The sequence below is a fragment of the Dromaius novaehollandiae genome, chromosome 2, assembly GCF_036370855.1.
Source record: "Dromaius novaehollandiae isolate bDroNov1 chromosome 2, bDroNov1.hap1, whole genome shotgun sequence".
NCBI classification, from domain to species: domain Eukaryota; kingdom Metazoa; phylum Chordata; class Aves; order Casuariiformes; family Dromaiidae; genus Dromaius; species Dromaius novaehollandiae.
In genome coordinates, this window is record NC_088099.1 from 142811309 (window position 1) to 142824284 (window position 12976).

Here is a 12976-nt window from a genome sequence, read left to right on the forward strand (position 1 = left end):
GACCATTATGTCTACTTTACAGATAAAAACTGAACATTTATGTAAATGACTGATTGCATATGAGTAGTTCCACTGGATTAAATTTCAACGTTTAAACCATTATATTACTTTCCCCCCCTCATTATGGAACTCTGAATATATTGCAAGTATTTTAAAACTTCATTGGCAGGGTAAAAGCACATTTTATATCAAGTTACAAGTCTCAGTTCTATAGTAACCTATCTGTTCTCTGTATTTTCGCACTTACAGTATATGCTGTGATTAAGCGGTTCTTTCAATGGAAAAATCAATTGTTTGACATTCTCGGTTATTTAAAAGTTATCCAGCTCATAGCTGCATGCACACAAAATCCAGAATGGAGCATTCAATCATCTAACCTGACTTCCAGAGACGACTGAATTTCACCTAGTTACTACTTTCTAGGATGCAGTCCCAGAGCCTGAAAGTGTGGTCTACACTCTTGCCTTGAAAATGCAAAATTAAGCATTTTCTTATTTTTCTTTTGAAGAAGAGTGAAAACAGATTTGTTTGACAAGACATTTTTCAGAAAGCACACACTGGCTGGTGTTAAATATCTACTGGGGGGTTCTTTATTAATGAAATCCTTTATTTCCTATTAGGTATTCTATCTTCTATAACTTTTCTGATTTTTGGCCCCATCTGATGCCAGGCCTTTCTACCTCCAACTCATCCTGCTTGCACTGTTTGAACACTGGAACAACATCAGCACTATTCGAGTCTTTTGAAATTTTACACAGTATTAACATTAGATATCACAGCAATGAGAGTTACTGCCAGTCTGTCTGGTCTCCAAATAAATACATTCTGCTTAGTCACCAGCAGGAACTGCTACTACGACTACGACTACTACTACTACTATTCATAGACAGTGGCTAATATGTGCTAGATGCTTTTCTGAACAACTGCAAACACGGGTCTTCTTGAAGAGCAAAATGGCACAAGCTGTAACACCCTCACAAATATTATCTACAGTATAAAATGTCTAACCATGTGGTGAGAGAGCAGACTTAATGGCAATGTTGAGAGAGGCCAAAAAGTCGCTACAAATTGTTAAAAGAAAAGGGAAGACAACCAAGAATATAGGTGGGGCAGGGAACAAGGGAGCAAAAAGAGAAGGCAGAAGGGAAGGAAAAGGAGGCAGAAGGGGATTTGTGTTCTTCCTCATCTGTATCTCATTATAACTGCCACTATCATCTATTTTTAAATTGCATAAAGTTATTATTTTTAAAATTATCACCATATACTTTTATTTTATAGTGCATAGAAACAAAAGCAAAATAATGAGCAGTGTAACAATAGCCTACTCTCATCAGCACTCTAGATGCAGACAAAATTCAATACGAAGTTACAGAAGCATCACTTACAGCTACCATTGACGGGAGTCCTACACAGCCCAAATGTAAATCCTTTTGCATTACTTATAAACTTTGGAGTTTCCCATACACATATCTCTATTCTGGAAAACCAAAAAGAAAACCAAAAAGAACAGTCACCACCTGCACTTCTGTCTTCCCTCCAGCCCCCAAATCCAAATCCTAAAGCTACAATACTTTTAAAGTAGCATAAATCATAGCTGATTATTTATAAAGCAGAACAAGTATTTATAACGCAGTACAATTCGCTCTGCGAGACGAATATTTACACTGCGGTGACTCACAGCCATCAGTCTATTGCTTCCTCTCGCCCCACGCCAGCGTGCTGTCCCACACCTCACTCGCCCACAGCGCCTTGCGCAGCCCGCACAGCCTAGCTTCTCTGTGGTCTACTTGACAGGGATGTTGTGTCAGTGAGTGCGGCTGCCCCGCTCTTAACCACGGCTGTGCCGCCACTCGCACAGAGCTGAGCACGCGCAAGCCCGCAGGCAGGCGTACCTACCTACCCAGCCAGCCCATCCTGTTTCTCGCTAGCCCTGCATGAAAAAAGGTGACAGCGCTAGCCGACTTCAGTCACCCAAAAAACCCCCACAAACCCCGAGATCTTTAATAAGGACCTCATGGTAAAGCTAGGTGTTACTTTGCAAATATATGAAAAGCTGAATGTTTTCGTAATTAAATTTCTCATGGGAAAATTTGTGTTATATTAAGCCAAACAGTCCATACCCCTGAGAAGTTGAAACGGATACCTTTCCGGAACTGTGAGCCTGACTTTACAAGGAGAGCATCTTATTTTATTTTTAGAATGGACATGCAAAGCAGGTGAAAACTCATGATACTGCACCACAGAGGCAAAAACACAAGTCTTTCACAAATAATGTCATCATCCTAGCATCTTGTATGAATCTTCTTCGTGTGTGCATCCTCTCAAGCCAGTCCTTTGACACAGAAATCAAGTACTAATGAAAAATAAAAAAGCACAGGATTGAGCCCATAAATCAATTCATGAAGAGAAAATGCATTATCTAAAAATCTGTTAGAAAGCTTACGTACACAAAACTAGAAATTGCAAGAGGCAGGATGTGCCTCTTCAGGCACAGCCTTAAAGGAAAAGCCATCACCAAAAGTTCTATGCTATATCCAAAAAAGCAAAACGGCCACAGATAGAAGTTGAAAATATGTAAATATTCCTATAACAGCACAGAAGGACTTAGAGACGGTGTATAGACATGAATTTACTTTCTTTGAGTGCCATACATTACGCATATGAAATACTATGCGAAACTTATGTTCAATAACCTTGTCAAAAAGACACTTTCTTAGTACATGACATTCAAAATGCACTCCAAGGGTCCCCCAAATTGCAGAAGAGACAGTCTCAGCAGCAGCCTTTGCTGCCCATCCTCCCTTTTAAAGGGACACGGTGGACAACAATATCAAGATGGATCTCACCAACCAAACCAGGCCACAGGAGAAAGCAAATCTGGAAAGCTGCTGTTTTACATGCCATCATGTTCCGGCAGATCCTGGCAAGAATTCATGCTGACCTGATGGTCATTAGTTGCTACAGATTACAACTCAATAAAATCTGCATTTCCTTTCCCCTAAAAGGGTAAAACAAGCATAAGGAGAAGAAGTTATATGTCTATTTTAAATCCACACATATTTACCCCAGGGAGAGAAAGGAAAAGAATAAATAGACCACATTACAGATGTGAGTCACACCACTTAATGCACTTTTGGAAGATGCTCAAATACCACAGTGATGGGCGCAGCATAAGAATTTGAAAAGCACAAAATAATTTTTCCATGGAGTGAAATGACACAGTTTTATTGCTTAGTTAGACAAAAGTACCTTCCACTTCAAAAGAAGCTTGCCTTCGAGGAGAATTACACTTAAACAAAGACTGCAGGATTTAGCACTTTCTTTATCTATATGCAATAACAATAGTTTGTTCATATAAATATATATGGGGTTTTCTCTGTTTCCCCTTCTCTGGACAGAAAGAAAGTAACTGCCAAGAGAATTAAACTCAGAAATATCTACCTAAAAGTGCAGAACAAAGTTTGGTGTGACTTTGGCAGAGGATTGTGATTAATAAATCTGTAGATATTTTCAGAATTAACATGTATCTGAAGGTTTCAAAGAGCCACTTCACTTTAAGAAAATAAAACTGGTGAGTTGCTAATCTGACACCATATCACTTCTCAATATCTGATAAACTGTTATGGGCCATCTATCCAAATTCCATTGCCAACGGCATTTTCATAAGACAGCTGTTTTAGGCTGTCCTGTGTGTATAAACTTTATGCTCTACCATTTCCCTTACTGCTTACACAGGACTCAAGAGGAAACTTCAGTGAGAAATAGTGGGAAACTAAAGCCCACATAAAGTTTATACTTTATTTTTATTTTGTGGTGAAGACCTGTCTTTTGTCCATTGTCTGCTTTCAAGACACAGACATTTACAAATGAAAACAGTTCCATTTCATTTCTTACAGTTGATTTTACATCATCATTTTTTGAGAATGACTGATTTTTCATTTGTAAGCTGAACAGTTAACACTGATCCTAGCTTTGTCTCCTCCTTTCATAAAATAACAAAAATAATCCTGCCTATAATAGGTATAATCAGCAACAGCCCAGAAAGCTGTTAGCACTTTACCTACTTTTAGAAGCTAAGTGGTTAATTCTTTATGCTCATTTTTTTCAGGCACAGTTAAATATACAGAATGTAACTTCCATTAAAAAATCTACATACATATTTCTGCAGAGTATCATATTGAAATCATAGATTATATTGGATCATAAATATTGTATAGTCTAAAACAAAAGCTGCCAGGAACCTTTTTAAAAATTGTAACGCTATTATTAAGTATTAAAACCGCAAGTTGAGTAACTTTCCATTTCATTCCTTGCTAATGATTTTTACAAGTGCAGAGATTTCAAGACAAAAATTTGTATTTTCTATTTTGATGTGCCATAACGTTTAGAAATGCAGAAGAGCTTAAGCTCTTTTAAAATAAAAGTGCCACAACAGCAAACAAATTGTGTAATATCGGACTGAAAGCTATTTAGCTTTGATGATTTGGAGTAATAAACCGAGGTACGGAGCTTGCTTCCCAGCGCTTGCGTCACACGGCCACTCTTCAAAACGTTCAGCAAACAAATTAGCGTTTGAAGCGGGCACGTAAGCGTTTTGGGGAGCAGACCACCTCCCGGCTTGGGAGCGGTCACAGAAATGAGGACGAGGTTTAGGTTTCCACCACGGCACTAACAGCAACGCAGCGCAGCCCGGAGACACCCCGCGGGGCCGGCAGCGGCCGCCCAGCCGGGGGCTTCGGGGCGCCCGGCCTGGGGGGCGGCCGAGGGCAGCATGGCCAAGCCACAGCGCCAGTCCCCCCGCTGTAACCCGCTTTGTCCGGGTGGTAACGGCACTCGGTGCTCCAGCCGCGCGGCGCTCGCAGCAGCAACGCCCGTGACAACAGCAGCTCCGTCGTGAAGCCCCGGAAAGCGGCGGGATGGCCCCGCGGCGGCGGGGGAGCGGCGCTCCCGCGTGTGCCCGGTGCCGGCCACCAGCTCCGCGGGGGACCCGCCGCCGCCGCCGCGGCAGCCCCGCGCTGCTCCTCGCCGCTCCCCGGCGGCGCCCGGACAGCTCCCGGTGCTGAAGCGGCCGCCGCGGCCCGAGCGGGGCGGCCCTGCTCCCGCTTCCCCCGCGCCGCGGCGGGGGCGGGCGGCAGACACGTTGTCGGAGGAAGATGGCGGCCGTGGCAAACCCACCCCGAGCGGCGGCCGGAGCCTAGGCCCCGGCGGCCGCCGCCCGCAGCGCGCCGTGCCCCCGCGGCGGGGCCCGCGGCCGCCGATCCGCCCCCTCCGGCGGCGCCGACCGCCGCCCCGACCCACCCCGCCTTGCCCGAACGGCGCGCGCCGGGCGCGGACGGCACCTGTGCGGCCATATTGGGCGCCGTGCCCCGCCGCTGACCGGCCCGCCGCCGCCCCGGCCCGCGCCGCCTCCCGCCGCCGCCCCGCACCCGCCCGGCACGGCCGGCGGCGAGGCATCGCCCGCCCGCGGCCCCTCTCCCGCCGCCGCCGCGCCCCGGCCCCCAGCCCTCAGCCCCCGGCCCCCGGGCCGGGCAGGGGCCTCGGCGCCGCCGGGCGCGGGGGGACGCGGCTGCCCTTACTTGAGCACGGATTGCTCCTTCTCCTCCTCCTTTTTCTGGCGGTCCATGACGGCCAGAATGATCTTCCGCTCCTCCTCCGTGAGGTGGCTGAGATCGGGCATCTCGGGCTGAGAAGCCGGCGGCGGCGGCGGCTGAGGCGGAGCGGGGCCGCCCCGGGGCCCGGCGGGAGCCGACATGTTGGGCTGGAGCTCGGCACCGCTACGGGCAGCGTTGTCCTGACTCCGGCGGCGGCGGCACCAGCGGGAGCGGCCGCCGCCGGCGCTGGGAGAAGCACTTACAAATCAATACCTCGTAATCAATCAGCGCCTGACGACTGCCCCGCCGAGAGGCAGCGCCCGGGCAGGGGGCGGGTGCCCGAGCCCCCGGCTCGCTCACCGCGCCCGGGCGCCGGCTCCCGCGGCGGCGGCGGCGGCGGGGGAAGGACGGGGCCGAGGAGGGGGAGCGGCGGGGAAGAGGGGCTCGGGGAGAGGAAGGGCCGGAGGCGGGCGGGGGGCAGAGCGCCGGCTCGGCGGCGGGGTCACGGCGGGATGATGCCGGCACCAAGCGCCGGGGGGAAGGCGAGGGGGCCGGCGGCCGGCCGCAGCGGGCGAGGCGGCGCGGGTGCGAGCGGGGCCGTGGCGCCGCGGGCGCGCAGCGGCGGGCAGCCCCCGCGGGCGAGCGCCAGCGCCGGCCGCCAGCGCCGGCTCATAACTCCCGGCCGCCGGGCGCGGAGGGGGCCGCGGGGCGCCGCTCGCGGCCGCCGCCGCCTCCCGGCGCCGCCGCTGCTCCTGCGCCGGGCCCCGCCGCCGCCTGTCGCCGCCTCGCTCGGCTGCTCCGCTCTGGGCTGCGGGACACCGGCCGCCTAACCCATGGCATCGCGCGGAGCCGGAGTCACGGCGGGGGGCGCCGCATCGTCCACCGTCACCCCCGCGGGACCGGCGCGACGCCTCTTCCTGCCGCGATGGGGGGGGGGGGGGGGGGGGGCGGCGCCCGCCGCCTAGCGACGCTGCGCGGCCTCGGCGGCTCCGGGCGGTGGGGATTATTATTTATTTATTTATTTACGAGAGCACAAAAACGGACGCGATAAAAACCACGCGAGGGAGGGCAAGGAGGAGCCACGGCGGCGGGGCCGCGCCGGCAGCACCAAGCCTAGCGGCAGGGCGGGCGCGGCGGCAGCCCCCCGCCACCACCGCTGCCGCCGGGCGGCCGGGAGGGAGGCGGAGGAGGAGAGGGAGAGGAGCCCGCTCGGCGGGCGGGCAGCGGCCGCGGGGCGCCTGAGGGGAGGTGGCGCGCGGCGGGAGCGGCCCCTCCCCCCCGCCACCGCCGCCGCCACCGCCGCCGCCACAGGTGGAGCCGGCCCTGGCGCCGCCGCGGCTGCGCCCCGGGCGAGGCAGCTCCGGCTGCCCCGCGGCCCTGGAGGGAGGCGGGGAGCGGGCGAAGGCCCCGGGCGGGGCGGGGGCGCGGCGGGCCGGTGTGCGCCTGGGGGCGGGGGCCGTCTGCCCTCTCTCCCGCCTGTTACCCTCAGGTTAACTTCTGCTTACGCAGCCTCTGTGCGTTCCCCCCCCCCCCCCCCGGCCTCCAAAGGGCTTTTTTTTTGTTTGATTTTGTGTGTCCAGCCTGGCAGAGATCCGCGGGTACCTGTGTAACGGGCTGGAGCCTCGCTCGGCCAGCGCGAGGCGTGAAACCGGTGCTCGCGTGTGCTTGACCGGGTTGCTGCTACCCAGAAAAGCAGAAGGGCACTGAGGAAAGCGGGCCAGGGAGGGGAGCGCTGCTCCCGCGCTAGAAACAAGGCTGTCGAGGCGTTTATTAGTGGAAAGTAGCATATCCGAGGGTGTTAAAAAGTGAATTTAATCCAGATCGGTTGGTTTTCAATCTATTTACGGTAGTGGAGTTAGAAAACTACACGCTGCTCTCTCACGTTACGAGGAGAGCACGCGTATTACACATTGGCTTTGGATGTCGTGTGAGTGCGTGTAGCCACAGGAAAGCAGTTTTGTAAGGTTTAGTTTGGGTGGTTTGAAATCTCCACCCACATCATACATTTCTAAGGCCAGCGCTATTCCTAATGGACTACGACATCCACTTATAACCAGATGGGAAGGCCTAGGGAAAAAATATAAAAATGTTATATCTTCCTAAAACTATCCTGGTCATCATTAACTGTGTTTCCACAGAGAATAAACTCCAGGGTGTTGTTTCACTAACCAAAGAATGATCTGCGGGAAACACTGAGCTACAGACATCATTCCTTTGGGAAGACAAGGCCTGGGGGAACAGATCACCAGAAGAACATGATAGGTGAGCTGTGATAAGGTTATCCGTTCCTGTATCACATATATTCATTGAATTTTAATTTTGTCCAAAAAGTGGCACCCTTAACTGAAAGGAGACTTTTCCATTTTTTGATGTAACTTCTCATTATTCCTTTATGTATAATAAACTCTTTGCATACATAAACCATTTTATAGAAACTCCTATGCATATTATATTTGAGCAGATACCCTTATAAAGTAAACTACATGATTTTCGCCAAGTCCTGAAATCATTCTGGTCTTCCAGTCAACATAACCTTCACCTTTCAGGCTGGATGCCAGCCAGCTGGCTTTCATCCAGTTCCTTGTTTCTTCCAGGCGCTAGATAAATCTGGTATCTAAGTCAAAAAGAAAAGGAAGTGTAGAACTGTGTCATCAAATTACCAAAGATAGTACAATCCGTTTCAATTTATAGATGTTGAATGGAAGAATTAACAGGACTGATCCTTTTGGGAAATGACATTTTATTCTGGGGAAGTGAGGAAAAAAAGCGATCACTCAGTCGCTTCTAAGAATAAGTGAAAAGAAATAAGAAGACCACTTTAATGCAGTCTCTCCACCCTGCCAGGTTACACAGCTCTTTCAGAAATACTTCATGCCATGTCTCAACCATAAACACTAATAGTATTTTGATCATAGCTGTGGTTGCAAGACATCACTACGTTGCAGATTTAAGGTTCGTTGTGCGTTACTTCGTTCATCTGAATTTCTTTCCAGTGGAAATTTACCTCTGAATTTTCGAGATTCATAGTGTTGCTCTGAAATCATTTCAACAAGCTTGTGATTTTTCATCCTCAAACTACAAATACCTGCTCTCAACATGACTGTAGAATTTCAAGAGCTTTCTTTTCTCTTTAATATTTGCCCTCTTCCCACTAAATTCTATGCCACTAAGAGTGTAACTATAAACAAATAAATTCAAGGCTAGGAACTGTAATCCCCATATATTATCTAGTTATTTGCTTTGAAAGGATAGAGGATTCAGAGCAGAAGACATCCTGTGACTCACTGAAGAAATGGTTCTGTCTGACCTTTTTATGCTCCTACCTTCCCTTTTTTTTTCATCAGTTCTACCTATCATTCTTTTCATTTCCCTGCAATTAAATAGAAACACTATTTGTTCATGTTTGTGTCAGGTTGCACAGAATTGTGCCATGCTGTTACTGTTATTTACATTACCCAGATCATATATTGATGAAAATACACCCAGAGCAAACTTCTCTACCTACTCCAGAGTAATTGTGTCATTAATAATCTGCAGTCAACCAACAACACAAATTATTATGTAGTATGCTCATTTATGGAACTTATTTTTAAGAAACACTCATTTGTAATTCCTCAGTAGTGAAATGTCTATAAATTCTGGCCTTCACTTTCATAGGTCGTGCCTCCAAGTACCTGCCATTCCTGTTCATTTTACCTATCGGTCTGAATTCACCACATTCTGAAAAATCAGATTCATATTCCTGGCTTACGTTCTTCTGTTGTAATTGTTTTCCCGTTGTATAGCCTGCAACTGAAATTCACACCAGTTATGTATCAGAGGTACCCAGTGCTTTCCTTTGGTGGCTTCTATAAATTTATCTAAATGCATTGATACCAGCAGCGTTATTAATTCAAGTTTTCTGATGTCCAGGTTTTTTCTACTTTTTTTCCAGCTCTGCTACACAAGAGGGGTTCCCAAGGAAACAGTGTTATTTTAACCTGATTTTATGTATCGCTACAACATGTCTTTCACAAAGGATCTCACTATATTTATTCCTGTTTCTTTCCTCACAGCAACTACAAGAGTAAACAAATTGGTAGATTTGTCATTAAATTATGCTAAGTCTAGTTCTTTCATGAAAAGGTAGGGCTAACATCTGCTTTATAATCTTTCTTACGAGGGAGAATTTCTCTGTAACTAATTATTTCCATTATTTTTGTCCCAGCTTGAAACATTCATTTGGAAAATACCTTTATGTAGCTGATATGAAAAGAATGTTGAGGTATTCTGCTATGGATAAAGGAATGGAGAAAATGGGAAATATATTCTTGATTGAATGCCTCCAGTGTTCAGCCTCTCAATGGATCAAATCAGATGAATACCCAGCAGGAGATGCATCCTATGAGACTCTTCCTGGATGCATTTTGCGAGGGACTCCTCAAATTCCTCTCAAGGAAGTACAAACCTTTGTATTGCAGTAATGTGTGATTCCTGGTTCCTGTTTTAAGTGCTACAGAACCATCATTGACTGGTTTACTGATGCAGGCTTGGATCTTTCCCAACTTTCCCCTGTCTAAAATTGAAGACGCTAATAATATTATATAACATCACCTACATTTTCCGTTTGGTTTCCTTCAAGGGGGATTTTGCTTACTGTGTATAATTTTTTTCTGCTCTAAGAAAGTTGTTCTTTCAGTTTGATACTACCCCATAAGTGATTTAAAGAATGCTAGATTATGGATAAAAGTTAGTTTTCTGTATTTGTTACTTTTCACTTCTCATAAAAGAGGGTTATCCATAGTCTGCACAGTACTTCCCATACCTGTATGTCAAATACACTTCATGAAATACCCCTTCCCAATTTCTGTGGTGTAAATGGTCTGTCTACAGTAGAGGGAAAAATATTGGTCTTTTAACTAGTGCCTCCTAACGGGGGTTAGATTGGAGGCCATTTGTTTTCCAAGTAGAATGCTTGACAAACATGATTTCTAGGGTTTGGGACTTTTTGTCCAGAACAGTTATACGCACACATACAACATTCATAAAATCATAATATGATCAATTCTAATAACTTTATCATGTCTCACTGCTGTTACTTCATTTAAATGGTTAGTTTGAAATATTCTCACTGAACAAAATCTGATATCTAGTAAGCCCCATTAAAGGAATACGTAACAATCTTTACAGGATCTTAAACATACTCATATCTTCTGGCTGAATTTGTCATTTCAGTTCTGAATTTTGTTCAGTTAGTTGAAACAAAGGAGAATTTTCTGAAAGAAGCTAAAAATTTCTGCATAAGTACAGTTCTTCAGTTATACATTTCTCAGCTTTCTGTTAGATGTTTGACCCGTATAATCGATATTTCTGAATAACTGGGCAGTTTGTGAATTCCTGTACTCCAAAAGACAATGATAGCAATAAATCAAGGATTTTGTTTTCAAGAGGGTAGCAATTGTCCAACTAATTTTCAAGAAACATACCAAAACCATACAAAAGTCTATTTTTATTGGTCATGCATTGGCCTTCATTGGTATTAAAAATTGTCCCCAAGTTGGGCGCTTTGGTTTCCTTTTAACAGTTCCGAGTTGTCAGATACTATGCAGTTTTCCAAATCAGAAATACTGAGTATATAAAAATTATTTAATACATACAACAAGTGCTCATGTTGTCACAGTCAGTGCTTAGAACTTTATCACATCTCCCTACAATTTATGCTTGCTGTATTGTCTTGTGTGTTTTCTGCCTTGTAATTCTGCTTCTCTGACTGTTGCTAATTTTCTGAAACTCAAGCTGCCTCAGAAGGATCACCAGTATTCTTCAGCCCCACGTGATTTTTTTTTTAATTCAGTCATAAGATTGTCCTTCAGAGTTGGTACAGAGTATCCTGTACCAAATCTCAGGAATATATTCATTCTTATTGTAGTGACAAGCTTGAAAGTCTCAAATCTCCTGAATTTATACAAGAAAGAAATGGGAGTATATCCTTTTTTAAAATGGAGTCTAGCATGTGATTCTGTCTCTGTAAATTCATTGCTCATTATTAAAAGTAATAATAATATTCTCAACTATTATAAATAATAATAAATAACAATTCCTTATTATTTTGACAGTAATGCCTAGAAGACCTAGTACAGTATCAAGACCCCAATGTCCTAGATATTTATAGAAAAAAATAGCATAAACAACAGCCTGTTGCCACAGGAAGCTCAGAGTCAGAGAGACATAGACAGAATGCAACTGGTGGGTAACTCGGCTAAATGCAGTGTGTTGAAGTGACAAGATAGCAATAAGATAAAGTTAGCAACTTTACATAAATGGAAGAGAACTTTTTTCACAGACATCATCATAGGACAGGTCTTAAGACATAGGTCTTAATCTAAACAATTTTCTGTCATCTAGGCATTTTGCTGATTCAATGTTCAGTCCTGTTTCTAATCCATTAAGTTGGATTGCATCTCAGGATCATAGTTTTGATAAGGGTAGATATCTATGTTATAGGTAACATACATCACAGGCTACTTATATTCATCACAAAGCCGTGCTGCCTGTAACTTGGGGCAGTGTGAGAGTTAGTGATAAACTTAGATGAAATCCAAGCAAACTAGCATAAAGAGCTGCACTGTTAAAGCACCTAAGGTATCTCAGGCGCATCACTATGATATGTGGGCTTTGGATGATCAAGGCCTTTTAATGTCTGTGGCCCCGGATGAGGTTAAATTAATCTTTGAAGAAATACAGAGAGAGATGCTTTTGTAGGAGGAGGGGTATTTTAAACTTTTCCACAGTATCACAACAGTAGGAAGTGGAAAAGGTGCTACATATCGATTCAGTAGAGATGGTGATGTCCACACCTGCAAAACCGAACCATTACTGAGGTTCCTCATTCACTGCACTCATTTTAAATTGAGGCTTCTGTGTTGGTGAGAGATAGAAAACACTGGTTTAACTTTGCTCATTTTTTTCGAAATCCAAAGCCAGCTAGGCTTTAGCAGTTTGGATTTTCAAGTAAGGTTAATTCTCACAGACTTGCAATATAGCAGCTTTGATAATCAAAACATGCCTGAAAGGGACAGTAATTAAAGCTTAGCATATGGTATTTTCTATCTAGAAATTTACCTGTCTAGGTTTCATATCTGCCAAAAGACCAGCAAATTAATCAGGAACTTCCAATTAATTCAAATAATAGGTAAAGGCAGAAGTGGTAGCACTGCTAAACTGCTTCTAAAAGCATAAGGGGACAGGACACTTTTTTTTTTAAATTCAAGCAGAGTCTTTCATCACAATTTTAGCTTCCAGTACATGAAGAAAGGAGCTTGTATTTTGTGAAAGTTCATTTTATAGTCCAGAGACAGAAGGCACTAGAAAGACAACAGCTATTATATAATTGGACAACAACCTAT

The 12976-nt window shown here is 45.9% G+C and overlaps 1 protein-coding gene and 1 long non-coding RNA gene across 8 annotated transcripts in view; one reads left to right on the plus strand and one right to left on the minus strand.

Annotated features, from left to right (window-relative positions):
• RIMS2 (regulating synaptic membrane exocytosis 2) overlaps positions 1-6012 on the minus strand; it is a 473994-nt gene extending 467982 nt beyond the window's left edge. For 3 of the 7 annotated variants that reach the window (XM_064507626.1, XM_064507628.1, XM_064507627.1), the window contains exon 1: positions 5577-6010. In XM_064507626.1, coding sequence (XP_064363696.1) covers positions 5577-5752 — 176 coding nt within the window. In that variant the 5' untranslated portion in view covers positions 5753-6010. Of the gene's footprint in view, positions 1-5576 lie in introns of all 7 variants that reach the window. The other 4 variants (XM_064507624.1, XM_064507625.1, XM_064507622.1 and 1 more) reach the window with 3 other exon arrangements.
• Positions 6013-6529: 517 nt separating this feature from the next.
• LOC112994928 (uncharacterized) lies at positions 6530-11444 on the plus strand. The gene is made up of 3 exons (XR_010387989.1): positions 6530-6587; positions 7730-7853; positions 9799-11444. It is a non-coding gene; the product is annotated as an uncharacterized LOC112994928 (long non-coding RNA).
• Positions 11445-12976: the final 1532 nt, after the last annotated feature.